Genomic DNA, 25,567 nt, shown 5'->3' with positions numbered 1-25,567 from the left:
CTGAAGGACTGCATGATGCCTGTGTTGCACATCATCAAGGAAGATGAGTGGTTTGGGTTTCTGGTCTGTTCTGATTAATGAACTGAGTGGATGACAACCGATTACAGTATGTGAGCATGTCCTCAAGTCTGACCTTTAATTCCTACTTCTGTTCTTTTTCCATGATCTCTCTCACTATCTGAGAGGGATAGTGTTCACAGGGGAATTTATGATTTACAGAATCCCAGAGTATGCTGAGTTGAAAGGGACCCACAAGAATCATCAAGTCCAACTCTTAGCCCTGCACAGGACCATCCCCAAGAGTCACACCAGGTGCCTGAGAGTATCATTCAAATGCTTCTTGAACTCTGTCAGGCTTGGTGCTCTGACCACTTCCCTGGGGAGCCTGTTCCAGTGCCCAACCACCCTCTGGGTGAAGACCTTTTTCCTAATATCCAACCTAAACCTCCTCTCACAGAACTTCAGGCCATTCCCTCCAGTTTCTGTCACTGGTCACCACGGAGAAGAGATCAGTGCCTGCCTCTCCTCTTTGCCGCATGAGGAAGTTGTAGACTGCAGTGAGGTCTCCCCTCAGTCTCCTCTATTTAGTTCAGCATTCAAACATGTGTCCCTTCCTCGGTCACCTTCATATTTTGGATGAGTCAAGCCCTGTAGCTCCAGGAAGTTCCTACCTAATAAAGGAGAATTTAGCATGAACAGGCACCAAAAGCTTGAGATGTTTCAATGTAACCGAGAACACTAACAAAAGGCTCCCAAAATTATGTATTTTGCTCAGTTTCTCAAATTTCAAATAGGCAAGCATCCATCGGTATTACGGCATGTTAAAAGTCAAAAATGCAAAGGATTTTTAGAACTGTTCATCCCTACTCCACCTGCACGGCAAGGGAATTGCTGACACAGTGCCCAGATACAAAAACTGCAAGTGAAACTCCTCTGATTTCTGCTAGTGCTTAGGAAAAATAAACAATACACAACCCAACCTGACAGCATCACTGAACAAAATATACAAAAACTGTTATTTCAAGGCATATGCCTCCACAGGGAAGAAACTAAAAATTGGAACAGTTTTTTTTTTTTCCTAAGATATTAAAAATGGAAAATATATGTCTTTCCACAGACCCAGACAGTGGTTTTAAGCCTGGCTTTATGTAACATCAGCCTCTCTGAAAGATCTGTCTGTAGACATATTCCCTATTAATTAGCAATTTAGTGGCCATCTGTGAAAAGGGATAAGCAAATATGTTTCGATTCTTTTAAAAGGAAACTGAGGAGTTAATTGCTTTTACTTCCCATAGTAACACTCATCCTTCTCTCCATATATACACATACACTCAATAAACAAAGTGAGGCAAAACCATGCAGGTCAGTTCACAGATGTGAAGACAGTTTACTTTGCAAAACTATAATTTACCATATGCTCAGAAAAAGCTGCTACATAGTAATATGAAGTATGAGCCTCCAAAAAAAAGAAATCCTTAAAAGCACCCACTGGATACTTCATCTCTATTTTAAAATAATTTGTTCTTCCCAAACAGATGTGCATTATTTGAGGTCCAGAATCAAGGGCATTTTTCACCTACCTGTGTTCCCCTCTGGTGGAGCTGAGCAACAGACCACACATCCCCATGGTTATGAGTACGCCACAGTCCCTCACCAATCTAATTAGGGGTTGCACCTTCCCATCTCAAAATTCCCAACAGTAAAACACTTTCTCCCTGAAAACTGCAGCCACAATGAGGTCAGTAGGACAGAGTGTGCAGTCATTATATTTGAGAGCACAAGAACATCTCCCTGCAGAAGGTGGCCCTGAAGCAGAGACCAGGGTTGCTGAGATAAAGCCATGCTTTCTTATACTCTGCCCAAAGTGTAAACCCAACCAACAGAGTCAGCCCCCCAGGCTCAATACCCACATACAGCTCAATCATCCCTTCCTGGGGGCTGTGCACCACTAACATGACATAACCACACTTCCTTCTACAACTACATACATTAAACTTTTTACTAGGTCAAAATTTGCACTCTAGTCAGCCAAAATTCCCAAGACAGTTTCACTAACATATCACTAAAATTTTAATTAAGAGTTATCTGGATTTATTATTTACCATAATGAAAGATTGAATAAAAAAAATGGAAGTAGTCTTACCTACTTTTTTAAACAGCTACCTGACATCACAGCAAAGTACTATTACTAGTGGCCAATGGGTCTACAAAGAGTTAATGTAACACAAATGTATTTCTGCCACAGGATCAGCTTTACAGACAGTGTCAGCAGTGAGCAGAAGGGGATATATCAGTGGCTGAGCAGCAAAGAAACCCACATTTTGTCTTATATTAATTCCATCTCTCTGTGCATAAGCATACTAAACATACATGGAAGGACACTGTTATGAACAGCTTATGCTTTGAAATAACTAATATTCTGAGCCCTTCTGACACAAACATCCTGTTTGGGTGTCACCACAGTCCTGTGCTGACTGTACCAAAAGCCTTTCAGACAGTTCGCTAGTGGATAAGACAGAAAGGCATCTCTTAAAATCACTTGTTTACACAGTAACACCTCTCTGAAAACAGAGGCTCAACAAACAAGACTCCAAGATCAAAAAAAAAAAGTATCGTTGCTACTCACAACTTTCCTCTTCAGAAATTATTCAAGATACTCAGCCAGTAAACCAAAACAAAACTATAACCCAAGTTTGCTAGAAGCAAGGACCTGAAAGCCTTGCAAACCCACACATGTTCACCTCCATCTCCATTTCAAGAAAACCCTTCTTATTAAAAATTTCCATCCTTTTTAAAGTAAAATTTTGCTGGAATCACTTAGAAATATTAATGCTGACTGTTATACATTTGTTCCCAAATACTCCTTTTTTTTTTTTTTTTGATGATGCTGTAGTGGCAGTTTTGGAATCTCAAAACCAGTCTTGTTAACATATTGTCTTTCTCAACCAAATAAAAATGGTAACATCCTCACAGAAAGTGATAGTGTTGTTTCCATTTCATACAAAAAAATTTGTAAAATTCCTTTACTTATTTCATAGGACCATTTCAATACACAGGCATGCATTTTTGCCCAGACTATAGCTAGACATGTCAAAACCAAGATAAATTCACACAGTTCTTAAAGACTTATCCTCTAGCAAGGAAGAAGTTAATGGAGTAATATGTTGTGGTTGGACTTTAGCAAATCCCACCTATTTACAACTGAACTTTTAGATAGTCAAACACTTGGCTCTCTTTGCATCCTTCATGGAAAGAAAATGCTATTCCCTGTGCTAATAAAAGATAGCAGTACCTCTTGAGAATGCATCATCAGATAGGAGCTAAAATAAAAACAGTGTTAATGGCAAAGTATGAATGAGAAATCATATACCCTTTCCTTTTATTAGTGGGCAGTAACACATTATCAGAATTGATTTGATATTGCTTATTTCTGATGCTTTGGGCATCCACAGCCCCTATTCATCCCATGCACAAATCTACGTGATCTGACATCTGCAAAATGAGGACCATGGAACACGTAGCCACCAGCTGTGTTATAAGTGAGTAGCTCAGATCATAACAAACATGTTACTTGGTCATGAACAAATATGAATTTTTCTGAGTGATGTACAAGAGCTTTACCCAAGAAACTTCTTTTCTGTCTCCCCTGATACACTTGCTTTGCACCTTTCAGGTACCCAGATCAGACTAGATCAGATTAAATTCTTATAAAATCACCCTAATTCAAGCTCAGATCAATGGGAGCTTAATTCTATACAATAAGGTCATTTTAACATAAAATTTTACAGCGGAAGAATGTCTATCAACAGCTAAGCTCTAAATAACTGCAAACAAACCTGTTTTGTTCCTCCCATCTAGAGGAGTGACCACAGCTCAAAACTTCAGTATGTTGAAAGCCATCAAGAACCCATAAAACCCAGAGAAATAAACTCAAAGATTGGATCACTTAGTTGCCATTCCTGCAAACACATATCGTGAATAGTCCTAATGGTTTCCATGTAGTTGTCCACATGATAAAGGTGTTTAGATACACAGACAGTTACAGGGTTAGAAATGTAAGAAGTAATGTAAGAATGTACAGAAGTCTAAATAAAAACAAAATTTTTTCCCTCAAATGTGACTGGATTAATGAAATTTAAAATTACCAGAACAAAATTAATTTGAGAATTCAAAGCAAATATCTATGAACATTAATTATGCATAAATTCAGTTTCTTTCTGCAACATTGTCATATGAAGAGTTTGGAACAGTTATAACTCCAAAATACTCCCGTGTATATTTGTGACTTTATGAAGGTTATGTTCATTCAGTATTCATAGTACTAAATAACAATACCGAATAACACTAGCTATTCTTGTTCTAGCTAGCGTTATGGTCATAACCCAATGAACAATAAACCAAAGATCAGGATATTTCCTACTATACTGGTACCTTCATCAGGAAATACATTTAGAAGCCTGTTCTGTGCTACACTGCTACATTGTCTAATGCACCTTCTCATAAGCAAACTGCACAATTTTATCCAGGTTTTATACCGATTTTCCTTCTGCTATGGGGGTGTTTTATTAGGATGATGGGACTCTAGGCACTGGAAAAAGCTAGAAGAACAAAATTAACAACTTTCGTAGTTAAAATATCTCAATCCCTATGCAATCAAGGATGCTTGTCTTTACACTTCTTCTCACTAACCTTCAGCCTGCTTAACACTGCACACATAATCTCAGTACATGACTTCAGTGTTGCTGTAAAATGACACATCACAATGAAAGGTTCATATTTCTACAACAGGTACTGTGCTGCTAATTGAGTTTCATTATATATTTGGATTTCATTTGCTGCATAGCAAGGATTGACTTTCTCCTCCTCTGGATGCAATATTACCATACAGAAGCTTGTGTCTTTCTCTATATAATGATAATCTCTTCCCTGGACAAAGTAGATTTTTTTTTTCCTTATTTTGGTTCCAATTCCACCCTTATCTAGAAAAATATGACCTATTTTAGCAGTGGCCACCATATGGTTCTTAACTGCAAGTAGCTCTCAAGGCACTTTGAGCGCATATCTGCACTGAAATGACAATATGGCCAAAAGCTGGACAGCTTGGCAATATGTATCCATTCTAACAAGGAAATGTGAGCCAGAGGTGCCCAAGGACAGCATCATCCCAGTTGCTTTAGGATCTGTCTGTATGCTCAGCTCACAGAGGAGTTTGTGGTTTCTAGAGAGCCCTTGTTCTCTCTCCCTGACAAGATGATGCTCCCTGACCTCCTCCCACGCACCAACCCATTTATCCAATATATACAGCTCTCAGACATACGAAGATTTTGCCACACAGCAAATTTAGGCACAAAGGTTGGTGCATTAATTTTTAACAGTTCAGGCTTTAAACATTTTATGGTTTACTTAGAAGAGAATACTGAAAGGATGTGGACAGAATATTCCTTCCAAAACGACTGAATTTTGATAGTCACAACAACACTCCTACTTGTGATTTCAAACTAACTAGTAAGAGCGTAATACCTATATTGCCACCAAAAATATTTTTAACTGCATAATATTTGACACGATTCCAGATGTTCTTAAGAAATCAGTATTCATGATATGCAGCTATTTTGCATTGTGTGTGTGAGAGAGAGAATCTCTAATACTCACAGCCAATCATCATCATAGCAACAGCAAAGATCTTCTCCCCATCCGTAGTCGGAGCGATGTTCCCAAATCCAACACTGGTGAGGCTGGTCATTGTAAAATACAACGAGGAGATGTAGACCGAATCTTTGCTTGGTCCGCCTTCCCATTTCCCAAAGCCTGATGTGTTAAAGCGGTAAGGAGTTCCTATTGACGCCCCCAGCTGATACAGCCAGCTCTCAGTTCGGATGGTGTTCGTATCCTCATCGATAACTTCATAGTCTCCTATGCTGTACCAGATGCAGGCCAGCCAGTGTGCAGCAAGACCAAACACACACACCAGCAGAACCAAGACTGCTGCTCCATACTCAATGTAGTGGTCCAACTTCCGAGCTACACGACCCAGCCGAAGTAGCCTGACCACTTTAAGTGAACTGAAGAGGCTACTGATGCCCTAGAAGGATAAAGCACAGTGACCATTAGAATTTAATATGAAAGCAACAATATTCATAACTGCAGTTTCCAAAGACACAAGGTGATCCATAATGAACAGATGGTCACCAGGTAACACCTGAAAAGAGATACTGTGAAATACAAGAAGGCTATTGACCCTTTCCAGGGATGCATATACGCGCTCTTGTCTTCATCCACTAACATTTCATGAGTTTCTCTCTAAACTCCCTTTTCAGATTATTTGAATAGGTCTACAGATACATTTGTAAAAACTTCAAATCACAGGTTATCTTTTGCACATCCAGTTGTGCATTCCTATGCAGCACATCAGATATAAAACACAGATTAAAATATGTAGCTCAGACATACCAAAAAGATAAATAAGGAAGGCCAAAAAATACTGCAAGTACCTGGAGATTTGTAATTTTTCAGTGTAACAATGTATTTCCTACAACTTCACTTTCCTATAAGAATTCATGCACTGAAAATCAGTCCTCTGACATTTCTCACATGGACTACACAAAGCTTAACTATTTCAAATATCTCAATAATCCCCAAATCATATCCTTTTTCTGGCAGCTTTGGTATCAATGCAGCATTTCTGTGCTAATAATAATATGTCTCCCTAAAACAGAATTAAGCCATTTTGTATTATTAACTTTTATACAGATTTGCACAAGAAGTTAAATAAAAAAATTTAAAGCCATTTGGGGCACAAGAAGCATCTGAAGAGCCTTTCATAAAAATCCTTTTTTTTTTTTTCTTACTTCCTCTTACCAATACTGTTTCATACATAGAAGTCTGATTAAAATTTAAGCAGACTGGTTTAATGAGTATTTCTGGAAATGCATAATTGCATACTTCTGGTCACCAGCTTTTACTGGAAGTTTGTTTATTCCTGCATAAATACAACTGCCTCAGTATCTTAGGCTGTTTCAATGCACTAGAAGAGACGTTTTATTAAATAATTACATAAAGCATATTGACTCATGTTCCCCAGGACTGTAGCAATATATTTCCCCTTTATTTCATGAATTTGTCATGATTACATTCACTTATTTTCAGAGACAGATGTAATTTGTTACCTGGGAACACACTATCAATTCTATTAAGTATCTGGACAAGATGTAACACAACCAGGAGAGGGAAGTGAAAAAGAGAGAAAGAAAAGAAAAAAAGAGCAAAAAGCGCTCTTCCTTTAAATCAGATATTTGCAGAGATCTAGACAAGAGCAAGTGAACTATTCTTTTCATGACTATCTATGCCAAACTTTTCAAGTCAGTGATGCAAAAATTCCTACACAAAGTAAGTTAATTTCCATTTCGCATTCATTCCATACGCAGCTTTGTTTTGTAAACGTTGGAGCAAAGTCTCTGTGCCAGTTCAGAGAATACAACACAAAGGCTTTAATTTCTAGGTGAGGGAAAGTGGGTATTCCTGAACACTCGGTATGGAGAGGAAAAGCAAAGGGGAAAATACAAAAAATTATAAATTATAACCATATTTTAGAATTGGATATGCAAGTCCCTGAGTCACAAGCACATATAGTCCCTACATTCTAAACATTCTGACATTACAACACAGCCTTCTGGCTTTTTTGCTTAAGACCAATGCCCATTTCTCCTTTTCCTTTTTACAAACTTCAACAGTAAAACAGTAATTTTTTTATATTTTGAGAGGTCTCCAGCAATGGTCAGCCTTTAGCTTCAGTCTCAAAACCAAGCTTTTTAATCACACAGTGCTTCAAAGTTTCAGGCAAGGGCAGGAACTTCTCTACCCCAACATTTGAAAAACTAGTTTTATTTTCGTTCAAAAATAGTGGTGCAAAACCTGTTCTTCAACAAAAACTCATCACTGTGATTAAAAAAAAAAAAATGCTGTTTTTCAGTGAGAGTCCTACCAAAGCCAAAAAATTATAATGATTCAGGAAGGACTTAAGAGTTTAGAATTAGGCTAATTCTCAATTAAAAAAACCAAAAAGACCAAAAAAAAACAACCACCAAACAAACCCAACCAACCACAAAAATGCTGAGGAGTTGAAATACCTGGGGAAAGGGAAAAAAAAAAAAATCACAGAAGGGGAGTTTAAGAAACTGGATATAAAAAGTGGAAATACAAAATAAAATATGCAAAATTAGATTTAAAACATTCAAGGCAAAGTACTTTGTTTCCAAGGTACTCTTATCCTAATTTCCCTTGTGAAATTTACTAAAAAAATTTTGTTAAAAATATTTAAAATGGGATTGAACTAAGTCATTTGGGAGAAAGTGATTCTACCAAATTCTGACCAGAGAGATAGAGAGAATTAGGCTTTTTGTACAAAAAGAACTTGCATATTTGCAGAAAATATATACTTGATTTGGTTGCACTGAAAGGTACAATTAATATTCACATTATTCATAATACTTCACCTGACTGCATTGCCAATAAGATTGTAAAAGTTCAGAAAAAGCTACATTAAACAAATAATTTATTTCTATTTCAGCGTTAACAGTATTTTCACTTTTATTTCCTTGGAGGAAAGGATTTGTCTATTCTAAATGGATCAATACCAAGATCAAGAAATGCCCAGGGATATGATTGTTCATATAACTCTCTTAAAAATTTCTAAGTGACAGAATTTCAAATGGGTACGAACAACGGAAACTTAACAGACTGTTTCATAGATGATAAAGTAGAAAAAAACCCAGATCATTCTCCAAGACTTTAAAACAGTACTTTTTGACACTAGATTTACCAAGTTATATTTTAATACTCACTGGAATAGATCTGCTGTATTCAAAATGGACAATTTTAGATTACTACTCTCCAGAATAAAACTGTACTTTCAGATTACTGTCCATCTTAATGCTCTTATCAGTGCAGATTATTTTTATGCTTTTATCATAGAGATGGCTCCACGATGTCATGCAAGGGAGCCTGAACTCAATTTACTTTTCTTGGTGTGTCCCACCCTCTTAGCTCTGCTACTCCTATCAGCTTTGAGAGGCAGATGAACAGACACCCAGATCTCCTTCTTCCCAAAAGACATAGATGAACCTCAGTTCATAAAGAGCTAGAAATTGCACTACAGGTCCCAAACAGGCACCCCCAGATGCTCTGTTCTAAAGGACCGCCATAAGGAATGTCTACATGGCAGTCAAGGAAAGGACAGGACTATGGAACATCCCATGAAGATCTACCTGTGCCTGATTTACTCTGACACAGTTGCAACTATTAGTACTGTATCCAACAGAAACTTTCCCTTGAGGCTATGCAAAAGCTAAGAAATCTGTTATATGGTCAGAGTAGACACACAGTCCATTTGTATCGTATTTTGTTACAGAGAGAACCTATTTAAATATGCGGCATTTAGCAAAGCATTCAAAAAATGCTAAATTTCACACACAAATATATTTCAAATTGTATGAAGTTTAACTGAATGACACTAAAAAAATTCTACTGCTGATACCTTTATGGAGATGTAGATAAATATTTCATAGGTTGGCAGGTTTACTTTCACTGCCAGTGACGGCTGATGCATAAAAATGGAAGACTGTGTAGCGAGTCCCTCCAAACCAAAGGGCAAGCTCAAAGCACTGAGACATGGAAGAAATAATTCTCTAGTCATTGATTGAGCAAATTTGAATGTCAAAAGCCCTCAAAATAATAAACACAGCCACTCTGCCTCCACTCCTCCTACTCAATCTTTGCAAAGTGGAACTGCATCCCAAACACAACAGAAAAACAAACCAGTCTCAGTCCTAGAGGAAAGCAGGACCCACATTTTACATTCAAAGAGAATGCTTCATAATTTTGTCCATGAAATACTGCCAAAAGTAAATTTCCATGTATAATTTGTCATTAATTAGACCTACTCATTATAGACCGTGCACATTTACACAGGTTTTCTTCTGTATCTCCTGGTTTTCTGCAAGATCCAATCTACTATCAGTGCACCCCTTGTCTCACACTGGTATATCAGCCATGTAAGTAATCTTCTTTCCAAACATGGGATCCAGGATATCCATATTTTGGCTCTAGCTCTGTATCAGACAACATAAGATTTGTGCCATTACTTCCATATTCAGAAAAAGAGATAGAGACACTGTGAAGCGTTTTTAAAACACAAGGGAAGGGCTGTAAGGAGAGTAATTATTGTTACTTCTGTCATTATGGTCCCCAAGAACAGTAACAGTGGATACTACAGTATTTGCTGTGAAAATAAAAAACCAGTTGCTGCTGTTCATTTGCCATGCAAAATTAAATTAAACTCCGTTAATCGAATAATAAAATTTCACCTAGAAAAATCAAAATATAAATTGTTTAAAGAACAGCAATAAAAATTAAGTGCAGCCCACCGCCCCCAACAAAAATAAAAAACAAGGAATAATTCATTTTCTCTTCCAAACAAGATGCAGGATGAACCACTTTAGAAGAGAACTAAAATGCAATGTTCACCTCCTACAGCTGCAGTAACACTAGTACTTTAGTAAAAGATTCAATCTGCATGACAGTATTTACTTTTTAGGCCATTATTCACTTTCTACATGCATGGAAAGAAAATGCACTTAACCCAAGCATTAAGATTTTTTTTTTTTCCTAGGCTCAAAGGAAGGATAATTTACTTCCTACTTACTATCTATTTTTAAACAGAGAAATATTCAATATTGGCACAAATCTTTCCTAAGTTTTTCAGCACTTTCCTCTCATATGAAACTGCTAAAGTTCAGGCTTCATCTTAATTAAAGGGAGATGCAGGAGACTAAAAGCTAACCATTAAAAGAGAGAGAATGAAACAGACCCAAAAAAATAAATTATTTATTCCAAAAAGGGAGGCAATGAACCAAATTTATCACTACCGTAAGTGAGGCAATAGCCATGAAAAGTACTACCTTCTTTCTTGACATCTGATGCTGAAGGCAGCCATGCCACAGCCCGGCTCTGCCCATCTGCAGTAACATAGCAGCCCTGTCAGGCCATTATTAGGACTTCTCGTTTCTGTCATTTGCCTCTTCTGATTTTCTTAATTAGGTCTGAGAATATGACCTTTCCTACAGATTGCCACATTTAGCAACCAAGAGATGAGATAACGTTATGCGCACAGGTTAAAATCAATATCTCAGCCCTCTGGATAGTGCTGTGGTTTTCAGCACTGAAGAAAACAGATCTCCAGACTCCCAAAGCTTATTTTAGTCAGACATCTGCAAGCTTGGTTAGAATTGAGGGAGAAACAGCAATAATCGAGAAGAGATGGGAAGGGTGGGTTTTCATTTGTAAAACTCTGGCCATGCTTGCCTTACGTGCATACGTGCACACTCAGAAAAACAACAAAACCAGGAAACAAACTCTTATTTTTTTTTCTTTTGAGAAGAAGAACAAGAATAAAGATAACACATAAGTAATCTAAAGAAATCCCACTTTCCACAGTAGTAAATAAAAAATTAACCCTGGTAGACAGCAATTTACTTTCCAATGCTTCTGATTGAGGTGCTGAAGCAGGTCCAGAGAAGAGCAACAAAGCTGGTGAAGGGGCTTGAGCAGAAGTCCTATGAGGAGAGGCTGAGGGAGCTGAGGTTGTTCAGCCTGGAGAAGAGGAGGCTCAGGGGAGACCTCATCACTCTCTACAACTACCTGAAAGGAGGTTGTGGCCAGGTGGGGGTCGGTCTCTTCTCCCAGGCAGCTATCAGTAAGACAAGAGGGCATGGTCTTAAGCTGTGCCAGGGGAGGTTTAGGTTGGATACTAGGAAGAAATTCTTTACAGAGAGGGTAATCAGGTATTGGAATGGGCTGCCCAGGGAGGTGTTGGATTCTCTGTCCCTGGAGGCTTTTAAGATGAGACTGGATGTGGCACTTAGTGCCATGGTCTAGGAACCACGGCGGTAGTGGATCAAGGGTTGGACTTGATAATCTCAGAGGTCACTTCCAACCCAACTGATTCTATGATTCTATGATTCAAAGAAGCCATCAGTTCCAGAAGCTTTTTATTCATCTCAAAGAGGCAAAACACCCAAACAAGATTTAGTGTTAGTGGCATCTAATACCACTCCACCTTTCCAATTCCGATCCCATCCCCAATATGAAAAAGACTACAAAGCAACCACTTATAAATACAAACACAAATAAACACCCTTTGTCAACTCATCTGACTTTCTGCCTCAGATCAACACAAGTATGCTGAATGTGGGGAAAAGAACAGAGTAACTAATCCCCGTGTCTGAGACATTCTTCCCTTTATATGCAGTGTAAAGCTCACTCTAACAGCAACTTTTTGAAATAATTCATAATCTAATATATTCAATTATCTCTCCTTCTTGGACAAAGGCTATCACCATACATTTATCACTGAAAATGTAATTCAGCATTTTAATTCTTTTAGCCTTATACAGATTGAATAGCTTATGTAGATTACTATTCCCTCTTTAACAGAATGATAAATCATGTCATCCCTTTCAAAGCTATGAAGAAGTAGCCCTGAAATCCAATAACACCCTTACTTATCTGTGACTTAGCAAAAAGACTAATCTGAACATCAGGAGTGCAGCAAAAGAGGAGTTAATTGGCATCTTAACAGCCACAGCAGAACCTACAGAAGAGGTGAAGACCACGCAGGGACACAGCAACATGTCCTACTCTGGTATTCTCTTCTGTGAGGGGCTATCTATCAGCAGACAGAGTAGATGTCTCTGAGCCACCAAGGTGCATGAACCAGGGAAAGCAGAAGAATTTAAATATACTCAACACCTTAAGCAGGCTTATAGCAAAAGAGAGAATTTAACCCTGAATGGCTTAAAAGGCATAAGAGCTCTGTAGCACCTATATACAGCACCAATACAATTTGGGAAACCGAGGATTTGGGGGGAAAAGACAGCCTACCCCTTCGCAGGGTAGCATAAAGGAAGCAGCTCATTGGTAGCATGGAGGTTAGGTTTTCAAGGAGGGAAGTTAGAGAAATCCATATTTGACTGGGAAAAAAATGGGGCATAGGAAGATGTGGAACAAAGCAGACAAAGAAAAGAGACACCCTCCACTGAATCCTCAAGAGACTGAAAGGCCAGTGCTTCTTTGCCTACCTGGTTTGTATCCTGGCTGTCCACTGCACCCAGGGATCTGCTTTACTTCATTTGCATTTCCCCAAATACTCCTTCCACCTACCTGTTTGTTAAGGAATTACTCCTGCTTGGCATAGCCCCCTGGGGCCATGCTGCAGTACAGAGGCACTTTCAGAAGTCAGACAAGCAGCCCTCCTTCTCCACCACCACCTTTCCTTTCCATGGTACTCCCTTTCTTCCACAGTTCAAGGCCCCCAAGCTCCTTCTGAAGCTCCAAACACTACAGTCACACCAACAACCCTCCTAGCTATTCTCCAAGGGTCTCTGGCAGGTTACAGCACACACTTTCCATGGGTTTTGTCCTATTTCTCAGGGGCCTCTCACAAAGGGACACCCAATAAAGTGGAGCTTCTTCATCACCACACTCCCAATCCAAGGCCCATGTTCCAGCCCCCCCATTGCCTCCCCTCCCGGTACAGTAACCCAACTGCTTGATTCTTCCCCAGAAGCCCCAGTAAGGAGTCACTCCCTCCACGGGGTCTCACTAACCCCTTCTCATCTTGTTTATCTCACCCTAGAACCACAGTTTGCCAACATTTCTGCTATGACTGGATCATATACGATACACAGCTGCTTTGTTATAGACATTACACAGAAAGTAGATTATAACTACTTTATAATTATAATTAGCCATAGAAAAAATATTCATTCAGTACTAGATTTATCAATAGGCTCACACGCAAAATACAGTATTGCCTAATTGGACATATCCAAATAAGAGCGATGAACTACTGTTGCAAAGGGATTTCACATTACTCAGCTGTTTACAGTTTAAAAATACCTCAAAAAACTATATTTTCCAGTTTGCAAAATTCATCTAGCTCAAAATCTTTCTTTATGGGTCCCTGTTTATTCCATAAAACTGTAAATACAATAATTTATTTCCTTGCCCTTTATTGCATGCAATGGTAAAAAAAAGTCTAGGAATGTTGCATGCTTTCCAGTGTAGCTAATTCAGTAATTCCTAGATAGCTAATTTGTATTAGCATGAGAGATTATTCCACTAATAAGGTTTAAATTAATCTATTGCAAAAGTACTGCCTCAGAGAGTTGCCAACAATTTGACCAGCAACACATTCATTTTTTCCCTCTCTCAACTCACTATTTACTTTCCAGCTACACCACGCTTACTTGGCACTAAATAGCTTAATTTACTTCTATTACATCTGTATTATGGTTTTTTTCTGGAACTTTTTCTATCATCATAAATGTTGTCCTTTCAAAGCTGTGTATCTTCTTCGCCTGCATGCTAGTTTCTCTCTTATTCATTCACTTAAGTGAACATTAGATCATTTATATCGAATACATCTTTCCTGATGACCTTTGGCTGTGCATTTATTTCTCTTCTACCTCAACTAATAGACTGATATATGGTTCTCAATTTGGCATCAGCTAACAATTGATCATAGTGTTCTCTTCAAATACACATAGCAATTACTACTAAAAACTCCCCATTTCAGAGATTTATATGGTGGTGACATGACTGGATTCCACTTGTACCATGAGATTTCACAACTGCATCACATGTAATAAGTCAAATTTTTTCCAATATAAATTACATCTTATGGTATTATGGCCGAAAACCACAGTATAAAATTGCTCAAGCTGACACTGCAAAAGTATGCTTTGGAATTCAAAGCCTTAAATTGCACTGTTCTTGGAAAAAATTGTGGAATTTTCTTTAAGCCTGTTTTTTGTTAAATTTACTGATTGATGTCTGAACACAAAAAGATAACATTATCCCCCAAAGTATGTGGTATTTCCTTAAGTGAGGAATAATACTAATTACTGTAAAGGATTACTGACAAATGTTATTGTGATCATTCAAATTTGAAAGAGACTAACACCACATGTTTTTAAGCGCTGTGTAAATTTTAGACCAATATTTTCTTTTCTTACTCAAACTAAATTACAGCTTGATGTATTGTCTTAACAATAGAAAGTTGAGGCCTAGCATTAAATTGATTCATCAATCAGTGGTATATTTTCTTCTCTTGAAGTTCTATGGCAGGTCAAGAAAGTAATTAGTATTTAACTACATAATTAGCTTCCCATATATAAAAGCCAGGAGAAACATTTATAACTTTTCTTTCATTTGGATTAACAATAGAAATTTCTCTACAGCTATTCATTTCTTTATTTGTTGAATTCTGTTCATGTCTGAATATAAGATGCTGTACTGCCTCTTTGAGCACAGAACTTGAGATCAGAAGCATCATACAGTCTCATACTTAATTATATGCCCATGAACAAAGACATTAATGTTTTTTCTTTCCTCTTCCATCTGTAGAATGTGGCTATTCATACTTAAGTGCCTCTTGAATTAATTGTAGTTATTAATAGTTGTATTGATCAATAGTTAATGAATTCAAATAATTTGAGGACAAAAATATTCTCAACCATGCAGAGAGGAAACTGGATTTCAATTATATTGAAAAATGTAAATTGAAAATATACTAATGTTCCAAACTGCAACAAACCCAAAGAATTTTGAAATTGCCTGAAAAACACAGAAGTCACACTTAATTTTGATTCAAGAAAATATTTTCTAATATATCTTATATTGGAATAATTAAGTAAATTGCAAAATAAAAAGTTACTTCAAAATAGAAAAAATCCAATAACAGAATTTTTTTCAATTGAGTATCTGCTTGCCAAAAATATTGATCAACTCTAGTTTCATCTATTATAATTATTCTTATATTAGTGGATCATTTTAAAGATGATAACAATGGTTTCATCATTAATCTATCAAGAGCTAAGTGATGGGACAGTCCCAAAATTGTCCAGAGCCAAAAAAAGCCTCAGTACCCTATTATACAGTTTCTCACTTCTTCATTGCTCCATGTCCTGTGTCCCTTGCAAAAATTAGTCTCCATCACAGTAATTACAGCATTCTTAAAAACAAATTGACTTGTCAAGTTAGTTCCTCCATGACATCCTCGGTGTCTTCAGTGTCAGTTTTTTTAACAGAGAATGACAGCAGAGAGGAAAACAAGTGAGGTTCCACCTGCCCCAGTTCCCCTTCACTATGGGGACTGCAGCAAAGCCAGGATTCTATTTCGTGCTGTTTAAAATCATATATGGAAAACATCAAAACAGGAAAACAGCAATTCAATTTCTTCATCTCATTTTATCACCATTGTTGACACTGGGTATCATTTAATCTCTGGCAATTTTTTCAAGAGTATTCACACTAGGACTTTTAAAAAAAATATCTGCAGCAGCTATGGGCACCTACTAACTTCAGCGCAATGGCTCCGAGGGAATTCCTTTCAGCGAAATTAAGGTGGCACACAAATAACAATTCAGGTTGGTTACTTGTAAGTTGAGCAGCGCAGCCTCACACCTGACTTAATCCAACTGTGAAGTTGGCAAGAGACAGGCAAAATTTAAACCAGCAAGAAAGGGAGGGAGTTGGCCCAAAAGGGAATGCTCTACACAGCAGAAAGGAAGATATCAGGCAAAGATTTTCTACTTTTTTTATTTTTTTTCCTCTTTAATAAAAGGTTATCTTTCTCTCTACAGGCAGCTCTTGAAACAGTGATCAGCATATACTGTCCTAAACCCCCACCTGATCTGCACTGTGTTATTCTGTCAGTGAATTTGCTGGCAAATCCCTTCAGGTCCTATAAACCAGTACAAACCCTTAACAGAAGTATAGCAATTTACACCAGTGGAAACTCTGCTCTAATGACTCTACAATGATTTATACCAGCTAAATGTCAGAACCCACTAAGGGAAATGGAGATGAACAGTCTTAAAAGGACAGCATCAAGAAAAATGTTGGTTATTTTTTTTCTTTGGGCATGATAGCAGAGTAACTAAAACTAACATTATACACTGATGTTATACTGATTAAGGAGACGGTTGAAGAGCTGTAGGAAAACTGAAGTACCAATCAGCTTCTCATTGTTACAAGGCAATACTGAGATGGAGAACTTGGATAAATTCAAACTTCCACAAGTATTTCTCTGCAGAATTGCTACCATGAGTTCAAAAGCACCTGTGCTCAGCTTGAGGGCTGTCACAGTCACTGGTATAGACATTTTCCTCAGGGATATTCTATAGGTCACATAACCAGTCTAAAGTTACAAAGTGTTCCTCCAGCAAAATCATCACCAGGTTGCTACTATCTGCAGAGGGTGAGAAAAGCTTCCTTCTCTTTTTTGTCTCTTGCTTAATTTCTTTCTTTCTTTCTTTTTATAATTATTATTATTTATTTATTATTTTTGCTCTTTCAGTCTAAATGTCAGAAACTGACATATGGCCACTGCTTCCACTTTATCAGTGGCACAGCAAAGTAATATGGAAAGCCCTGCAGAATAATCTGCAGTCTGGGCCCTTTCTGTGACAAACAAATACTTAAGGACAGGTCTCACAAGGCTTTTTTGCTTGATCTCGTTTGTGTTTTCTCAGTCTGTAGCTTGATATAAAATGAAAACTTCTCTTGGGAATTAAATATCAGATAACATCATATTTTTTCCACTACATTCAACAGTTTGCCTGCTTGTCCTGAGCCATTGAGAAAATCACTATTATTCTTTAAATTTTATAAAAACCTGAGTAGTGTATTTTTTTAAAAAGTAATGTGGTTTTGGTTTTGCCCATATATTTCACTTGGCTTAGTTTTCTTTTGATAGCTAGGCTGTCCTTTGTAACATGGTCACACTTTAAAGGAACTCGTAAAATTTAAATTTTGCAGGATAAAAATTAAATACTAAACCCCGATGAGATCCATATGCATATCCCTCTCATTCTCTGGAGTTATTCAAACCCACCTGGATGGAATCCTGTGCAACCTGCTTTGCATGGATCTGCTTTAGCAGGAGAGCTGGACTAGATGATCTCCAGAGACCCCTTCCAACCCCCTCCATCCTGTGATTCTGTGATTCTGCATGTTATATCTCTAGTATGTGTAAGAGATAAATTTAGACACATAATTAGTTGATGATACATATTTTATAATATGTAACCAGAAAGTGGACTGCTGGAATCCTCTTTAAGATTTTATTAGCAATTCATAAATTCTCTGAGCTATTTAGGCATGGACCCCTAATATATTTAATTTAGGAATATTTTCTTGGCAGACTGATCCAAAAGAATAAGCAGAGGCAGCATTGTGGTTTTAAGTGTCTGAATGGTAGTTCTTTTGCTGGATTGTGATCTGTTCCCAAAGAAATGAGCAAGAATTGAGGAGTCTAGGTTTCCTATCCTTTCATCTAATTATGAAATTACCAAAAAAGGGACCTTCAATTGCTTCACCTTCCTCTAAAACAACTGTTGCCAGACAATGCTGCATGGATCACCAGATAAACACACAGTGCTTTCTGGTGGTCTAATATTTGGTGAGTCACTGCCTGCCTCTTTTTCACCTGCTATAGTGTACCAGAAGCAGCTGAGAAAAGTGTATTTCACTTCCCAATTGTTCATGTGAAGAATTGCCATTAGCAGACGTACCCTGTTCAGTCAGCAGTGAAAGCAAGAGAAGCCTGACCCAAGAAACTCTCCTGACACACCAGTTCAAGCTATTCATAGTAAGTCAGACAGAGCAGTTTTCCTCAGTGCTGTACAGAGGTTCTGCTGCCTGCTTCTGTCTGTCCTCATGAACTCTGAGGATGCATAATGAAGTAAAGTAAACACGGATTTTTAACATCAAAAACTACAGCCTTTCCCAGTGCAGCTAAAGAATGATGTTTCTGGCTAGGATTCATAGGCAAACTTCCATGCATGCTGTGGGTGGCTACTAGTGACATATGTACAGTAACTCAATATATTTAAAAGCATGCATTTCTCTCTTCTCGCTTCCACCTCCCCCCCAACCACTAAGTAATAACTAATGGGTGGAAGTGGAACCAGTATACTGACCTCATCGACATTCTCAAATGCATTGATGACATCATAGGGCAAGCACGAGAGCAGATCGATCACAAACCAGGTCTTCAGGTAATTCATGCGAATCAGTTTGGGGTCAGAGATCACCTCCCCTGCCGGCCCCACGAAGGTCGTATGGAAATTGAGCACAATGTCGACCAAAAAAATGACATCTACAATGCTGTCGACTACTAGCCACGCCACGTTGTTCTGCTTGGTTTTAAAGGAGACATTGTAAGGAACCAAAATAGCAGTGTAGAAGGTTAAAATCAAGATGATCCAGTCCCAGGTGGTCTTGAAAACGCAGTAATGCAAAATTATATGTGGCGGAGTCTTTGGTGCCTCTTGCTTGTACTGTGGGAGGATTTCAGAGCCCAGCTGCAATACCTGTAGTCACAGAGATTTCAGGAGAAAAGGAAAACATGCTTAATTTTTTCATGATATTTTTCCACACTGTAGATTCTCAAGCTCAGTACAATAGTTGATAAAAATACATGTCCATTAACTCCTTTTATCACCACAAAATGGTAAGCATGTCAAGATAAGTATTCCATTAAACAGATCAGCATCAAACTAAGAACAGTTATTTCTTTTAATACCATTACTTATTTTTTGACACTAAGTCTAATATGTGGGGTGTCCAAGACAGCTTCTTCAGTGATCAAAATAGACAAGAGAGATAAATGATGGGCAAGAACAGGCAGGAAGGCAGTTGTGAATAGAAATCAATGGTAAAACCAGGAATAATACCATAACTTCTGAGTTGCAATCCAGCACTGGGACGACTGGACCACACTGTTTTGCAACACTGGCTATTTAACACTACACTGTGTCTGAAATAGGCTTATACTACAATCTGTCATGAATGCATGGGTCTTTCTTCCTCTTCTCTGGACTGTGCAGGTCCAAAGCCCATGGATAATTATCATTAACCTCAATAAACTCATTTTCAACTTTTCACTGAGAGCAGTTCAGTGTCTTAACTACTTGATGGTGCAGAATCCTAGAAAAATAGAGGACTTTCTGAACCTTAAGGATTCTAAGACCGTGGAGTCCAATCATTAACCTATTACCACTGTGTTCTCCAACAAACCATGTCCCCGAGTGCCCCATCCACACACCTTTTGAACACTTTCAAGCATGGTGATTCCACCACTTCCCTGGGAAACCTGTTCCAATGCTTGATAACCCTTTTGGTGAAGAAATTTTTCCTAATATCTACTCTAAACCTCCCCCGGTGCAACTCGAGGTTGTTTCCTCTGGTCCAGTCACTTGTTATCCAGGAGAAGAGAACAACCTCCCCCTCACTACAACCTTTTTCCAGGCAGTCATAGAGAGCAGTATGGTCCCTCCTGAGCCTCTTTTTCTCCAGGCTAAACAACCCCAGCTCCCTCAGCTGCTCCTCACCAAACTTGTTCTCTAGAGCCTTCACCGGCTTTGTTGTCCTTCTTTGGACACGCTCCAGCACCTGAGTGTCTTTGCAGTGAGGGCCCAAAACTGAACACAGTATTTGAGGTGACCTGTTGAGGTGTACCATCCAGTTACAATGCAGTTAGGTCTGAATTCAAAAATGCACTACTGTAAAAGATGATGTTTTAAACCCTGGACCTCGGGCTGAGCATATGCTGACACTGAGTGCTGTTTTGCATAACTGCAAGCTTGATCAATGCTGCCCAGTTTCTGTCTATTGTCTCTCCAGTTCTGCCCACTAGTGTGAAAACAGTATTATTATGTACTTAATTCTTGGGAAATAAAGTTTCTTCCACATACCTATGAACAAGAATGTGTTTGTTTATATCTATGGATATACATGAGGGTGAAATCAACATGAAGAAACTGTATCCAAACGAAGACAGGCGAAATTTTAAAATTAAATTTACCCTGGATGAGTTATGGATGACAACTGAAAGGAAGATGGAGGTTTGCTAGAGTGAAATGTGTTTGCTAGTGCCAAACTCACAGAACCTAGGAAAAAAATTAGGAGCATGGCTCCTTTTTCACATTTATTTACACATAGTTCAGAGCAATAGGGAGCAGAGAAGGAAATTAAATGGTCGTCTTTCTCAGGGAGAAGATCAGACAGCATAGCTATATTAGAGGGATGTCTTCCTTTCATGCTCCTTATCTTAGCTTTTTTAATGTCAATTATTTAGACATGGATTTTTATCTGCAGGCTTTTCTGAGTGCCTTTTTTTTTTTTTTTCCTGAACTGGTGGGCTTTTTTCCAACAGTTAAAGCCAAAGGGAACAAAAGAAAACAATCAGCTACAAGACTCCTATTTGGACAAAACAGTCCTAGATCAAATTCCCTGCTGCTCTGAACTTCACATAATGACTTAGTCTTGTACACAACAGGGGTCAGACTGTCAGATCACAGTCCCTTGCACATGTGTAAATGACAATGGGAATTGCAACCCCGCTGACTTTGAGTCCAGTATGTTCTCCTGAAGAGAATTAGCATGACCTGCTCAGAGAGACCTGCATGTTAGCACAGAGGCATCAACAGTTTGAACAAAAATTTTTAAAAATAAGAGGACCTAGTACTTTTGTTTCACTGAGTTTCTAGAATGACAGCAAAGAGGAAAAACGAACGTTTCCCCTGCGGACCAAACTAGGAGTCAGACATCTTCCCTGTGGTATTAAGTAGTCTATGACTCCTGACCCCAATTCAGGTAGTTTCTCCATATTACCAGAAAAAAAAGAAAAAAAAAAGCAAATAAAAAAAGTTGTCTTATGGTAAGAGGAGCTGGAAGCAGCACAAGACAGAAGTTGTCTCTATTCTCTGCAGGAGGCACCGGCCAGTCCATTCAGTCCCCAGAAGTCACTGGTAGTGACTGGAAGATGCAGAGGTGAGGTATTGAGTTAGTATGTGTACACAGAGTGTTGCTGCCTTCAAGGCTTGTTTGCAATCCCAATGACAAATGTTAGGATGTCTTTTCTCAACAAAAGCTCTAGCCCAAGATCAATACTGCAAATATCTCCTGCGCTCCCTTTTGCACATCACAGCTGTACCTCAATCAGTGGGAAAGCAAAGAGCTACTACTGGCCTTTTTGAGGGTCTGCATGAGTAGCAGCTCTAAGATCCTAAGCCCAAAATATGCTGAAATATGGGCAAGGAGAGTCCTCTGCAATACTCACTCACTGGAATAACTGATCAGCAAACCAAACATCTCTATCACATAGTAACATTTATCAGTCAGTTAACTAGATTTCAGTTCTAATGCTGAGATCTTACTACTGTGGGGAGATGGTACCACCTCATAAATGCAGGTTGAAAATATAATTGCTTGTTTTGTAATCACAGGCCTAATACAGCTTATTTTTTTAGCCTCTGTTATTATATGAATAAGTCAAATTTTTTGGTAACCACTCTAATCAGCACAGGAACCTCAACCAATAAACTCTGAAAAAAATATTTTATTTAGTTCTTGTCAGATTGGTTCTCATACATAAATTCATAAGTTCTAGACTGAGAATTGTATAATGCACTCCATTTTGGCCATTGCTGCTCTTTTTGTACTCCAAGAACTTGTGGAAATTTTGCATCAACCAAATTATAGGTATTGGAAAATGTACTAATATATTCTTGTATACCCAAATAATAGGAAAAAGGCAAGAACAATCTTTTTGGCAATAAAGCAGGGTCTAAATTATGGTGTCCATTATTTTGCTGCAAATGAAAAAGAAATAAAGTCATGTCAGTGGAACTGCAGGGATGTAAGACTGAACTGAAAGCAGAAAAAACCAGACTTCTAGTTTCAACTCGTTAAGAAAAGAAACAACTTTGCTACTTGGGTGTATTAAAATATAATCACCAAATGCAAAACACTCTCTCCTAGCTTGTTTGAGATTCAAGGGCTACGGCATAGAAAAATAAAAGGATTGACGTCTTCTTTCTTTTCTATTTAGAAAGCAAATGTACTCTAAACTATCTGACTGGCTAGACACCTTATCGATAAGTCTTTTGAACTTCTGTTACCACTTTGGAGTCTCTACCAATGGCCATTTAAAGTGACCAGGGGGCATGGCTTTTACTGTCTACAGCAGAAGGATGTGCACCCACACTGTGGGTGTGAATCTTGAATGGAGGGGCAGGGACAGGGCAGGAGCTGGGCATCAAGGAATGACATAGGGGTATCAATCACTCACCAGGTGAAGAAAGCCACCTGCAGCAAGCCTGAGGAACTTCCAGGCCTTTGCTAGGGCGGAGTGAAGGTGACAAGTTCTAGCCCAGGCTCCTTCTCACTATATCACTTACATGCACCTTGTAAAACCACTCCACCTTGCTGGCATTGCTAGAGATGAACCTTCATTTCACAGCTTGGGATGGAAGAAGGGCACTGTCCCAGCTCACACTATGTCTCCCAGGAAAGGCAACTTGCTTTACAGCCTAGCAAAAGTCTTGCAGCATCTGGGGCTGCCAGACAAGACCTTACAAAGGCAGCAAATTCCTCATTTCATAGAAGGAAGAGAAACACGCCTATAACAAAGCTTAATTATCTCAGAGAACAAGCATGTGCCTTTAGAACAAAGCACAACAAAGGAGCTCAGTACTGCACAGAAGTCATGGAAGAAAGTCCACAGAGCTTCGTGCTAAAGATCTAGGTTTTGTCAGGTCGCTTGCACTGGAAGTTATAAGAGCTCCTTTCTACACTTTTCACACCATCCCAGATCATCTGGAGATTAAGAGCTATAAACTCCATTCTCTCTGCACCGTACAGCAAACCCAGGCAGATGCAAAGGGAAGTACCTTCTGCCCTGCTCCAAGATGCTCCTGTTGCACTGCAGCCTCTAAAGAGAGCAGCGCCAACCTGAGACAGGTTTGCTGAAGTAGTGGTGTAGTTACCCACCCATATGAACTAACTAGATTCAAACTGCTTGTAAAGGTACTTCTCCTGGAGGGGAAAAAAAGAACCCCAAGAGATTAATATAATAGTAATCATGAAAAAAACGTACACAACTATATAAACCAATAGGTTGAGTTTCCATCCAATAGGTTGAGTGTACTGGATAATTTCATTACTATAATTTTCAAAATAACTGAAACAGCCTTGGGTTCAGAAGAATTTTCACTATTATACTGTTTTATCATAGTAAAAAAAGTATTTTTTCAGAAAGTTATTCATAAAAGTATTATTTCAACTACTCATGATTCATCAGACAATGCAGCTGTATTACCTGCATTTATTATTTGTGGTAATGATGCATGATGTTTTTAACAGCTCTCTAAAGTTGCAGAATTTTATTTCAAGAGCAGAAATGCCCCAATTACATCACTGGTTTCACAAGGTTGTGGGGGGTTGGGGTTTTTTTGTGGATTTTTTTTAACATAGCAAAATTAAAAAAAAAAAAATCCTAAATTTGTTTAAAAATTGTGAATATATCCCGAGCCAGGACTCCCAAAAGTGCATCAACAAGTGGTTAGAATGACTTATTTATTTTTAAGATCTCATGACTGGGGGGAAGGGGAAAAAGCCAACACATACACAAACAATCACTTATTTCCAGCTTAATCTCTCCTTTCTGTGTTTTCACTGCACATATTTGCTCTCTCTCACTCTCCTTTACTTCTGTTTTCACAGGCACCCACACAAATTGCTCCCAAGCTAAGGGCTAGGTGCTAAGCCTCAACTTGGAGTAGATTTTAATGGCAGTTTTAAGTTCCTGGTAAACAAGGTTTGAAAAAAAAAAAAAAGGCAGGAGTTCCATTATTAAGCAGTGCTGCTAAGCACCTTTATAATTTTTCTGCTTTTATTTCTTACAACTATCGCACTTTTTTTACTTATGACACAATCTTGTTTACCCAGAACTGCCTGGTAAGTGTACAGAACACATCAGCTAAGACCACTGGTGCAGATGACACACATACTATGAAGTGACCAGGAATAATCATTCCTACAATCGGCTTCTTGGTGATTAAGCCACAGAAATGTATTAATTACTTTACACTCTCATTGCAAAATGTAGCCTCAGAGTTACCTGACAACCCTGTGTTAATTGCATAATTTAAGTAGTTTTCAGATGACTGCTATTAGAGAAGTCAGGCTAAAAAATCTATGCCTACTGGCAAAAGTCAAAGACTGAAGCTTCATAGACACTGCTTGTACTACTCATGACCTGAGGATAAAACAAAGCAGTTTGTCAGTAGCACCTTTCTTAAACTATTTAATAAACAATAAAAGAAATCATAAGCTTTTGTGGCATGCTTCTGCTTCCTGTTTGTACAACACCTTGCTGCACTCAGGTTTTAGGACACAACTGACTCCTCAGATATTCAAAAATATAAGTGATAAAGAACTAGGAACGACACAAGTAATATTCCAATAAATGAAGAGCCTTCTCATGCAAACAAGATTGATGGTAAATGTCATAATGAGTTGGAAAAGAAAAAGGATGAATTTTAATTTGAATTTAAAATTTCAAACAGACTACTGCAGGGATGAAGGGGGGGAAAAAAAGAAAAAATAATTGAAAATACAACAGGGAACAGTGGGAGATCCAATGTTCAATATTATGAAGAGA

General features: G+C 38.3%; 1 protein-coding gene across 3 annotated transcripts in view; it reads right to left on the bottom strand.

Annotated features, from left to right (window-relative positions):
* KCNH1 (potassium voltage-gated channel subfamily H member 1) overlaps window positions 1–25,567 on the bottom strand; it is a 187,188-nt gene that overhangs the window by 127,644 nt on the left and 33,977 nt on the right. For all 3 annotated transcript variants that reach the window (XR_010428987.1, XR_010428988.1, XM_064648297.1), the window contains exons 6-7: window positions 19,041–19,433; window positions 5,653–6,082 (exon numbers count right to left, since the gene is read on the bottom strand). Coding sequence is in view for 1 of the 3 variants with exons in the window: in XM_064648297.1 (XP_064504367.1) it covers window positions 5,653–6,082; window positions 19,041–19,433 (823 nt within the window). In the remaining 2 variants the exon portion in view is untranslated. The remainder of the gene's footprint in view (window positions 1–5,652; window positions 6,083–19,040; window positions 19,434–25,567) is intronic.

This window comes from Pseudopipra pipra, chromosome 3 (assembly GCF_036250125.1).
Source record: "Pseudopipra pipra isolate bDixPip1 chromosome 3, bDixPip1.hap1, whole genome shotgun sequence".
Classification (NCBI taxonomy): Eukaryota; Metazoa; Chordata; class Aves; order Passeriformes; family Pipridae; genus Pseudopipra; species Pseudopipra pipra.
Note: the sequence above shows the minus strand (reverse complement) of the source record. Positions and strands in the feature narration are given on the sequence as shown.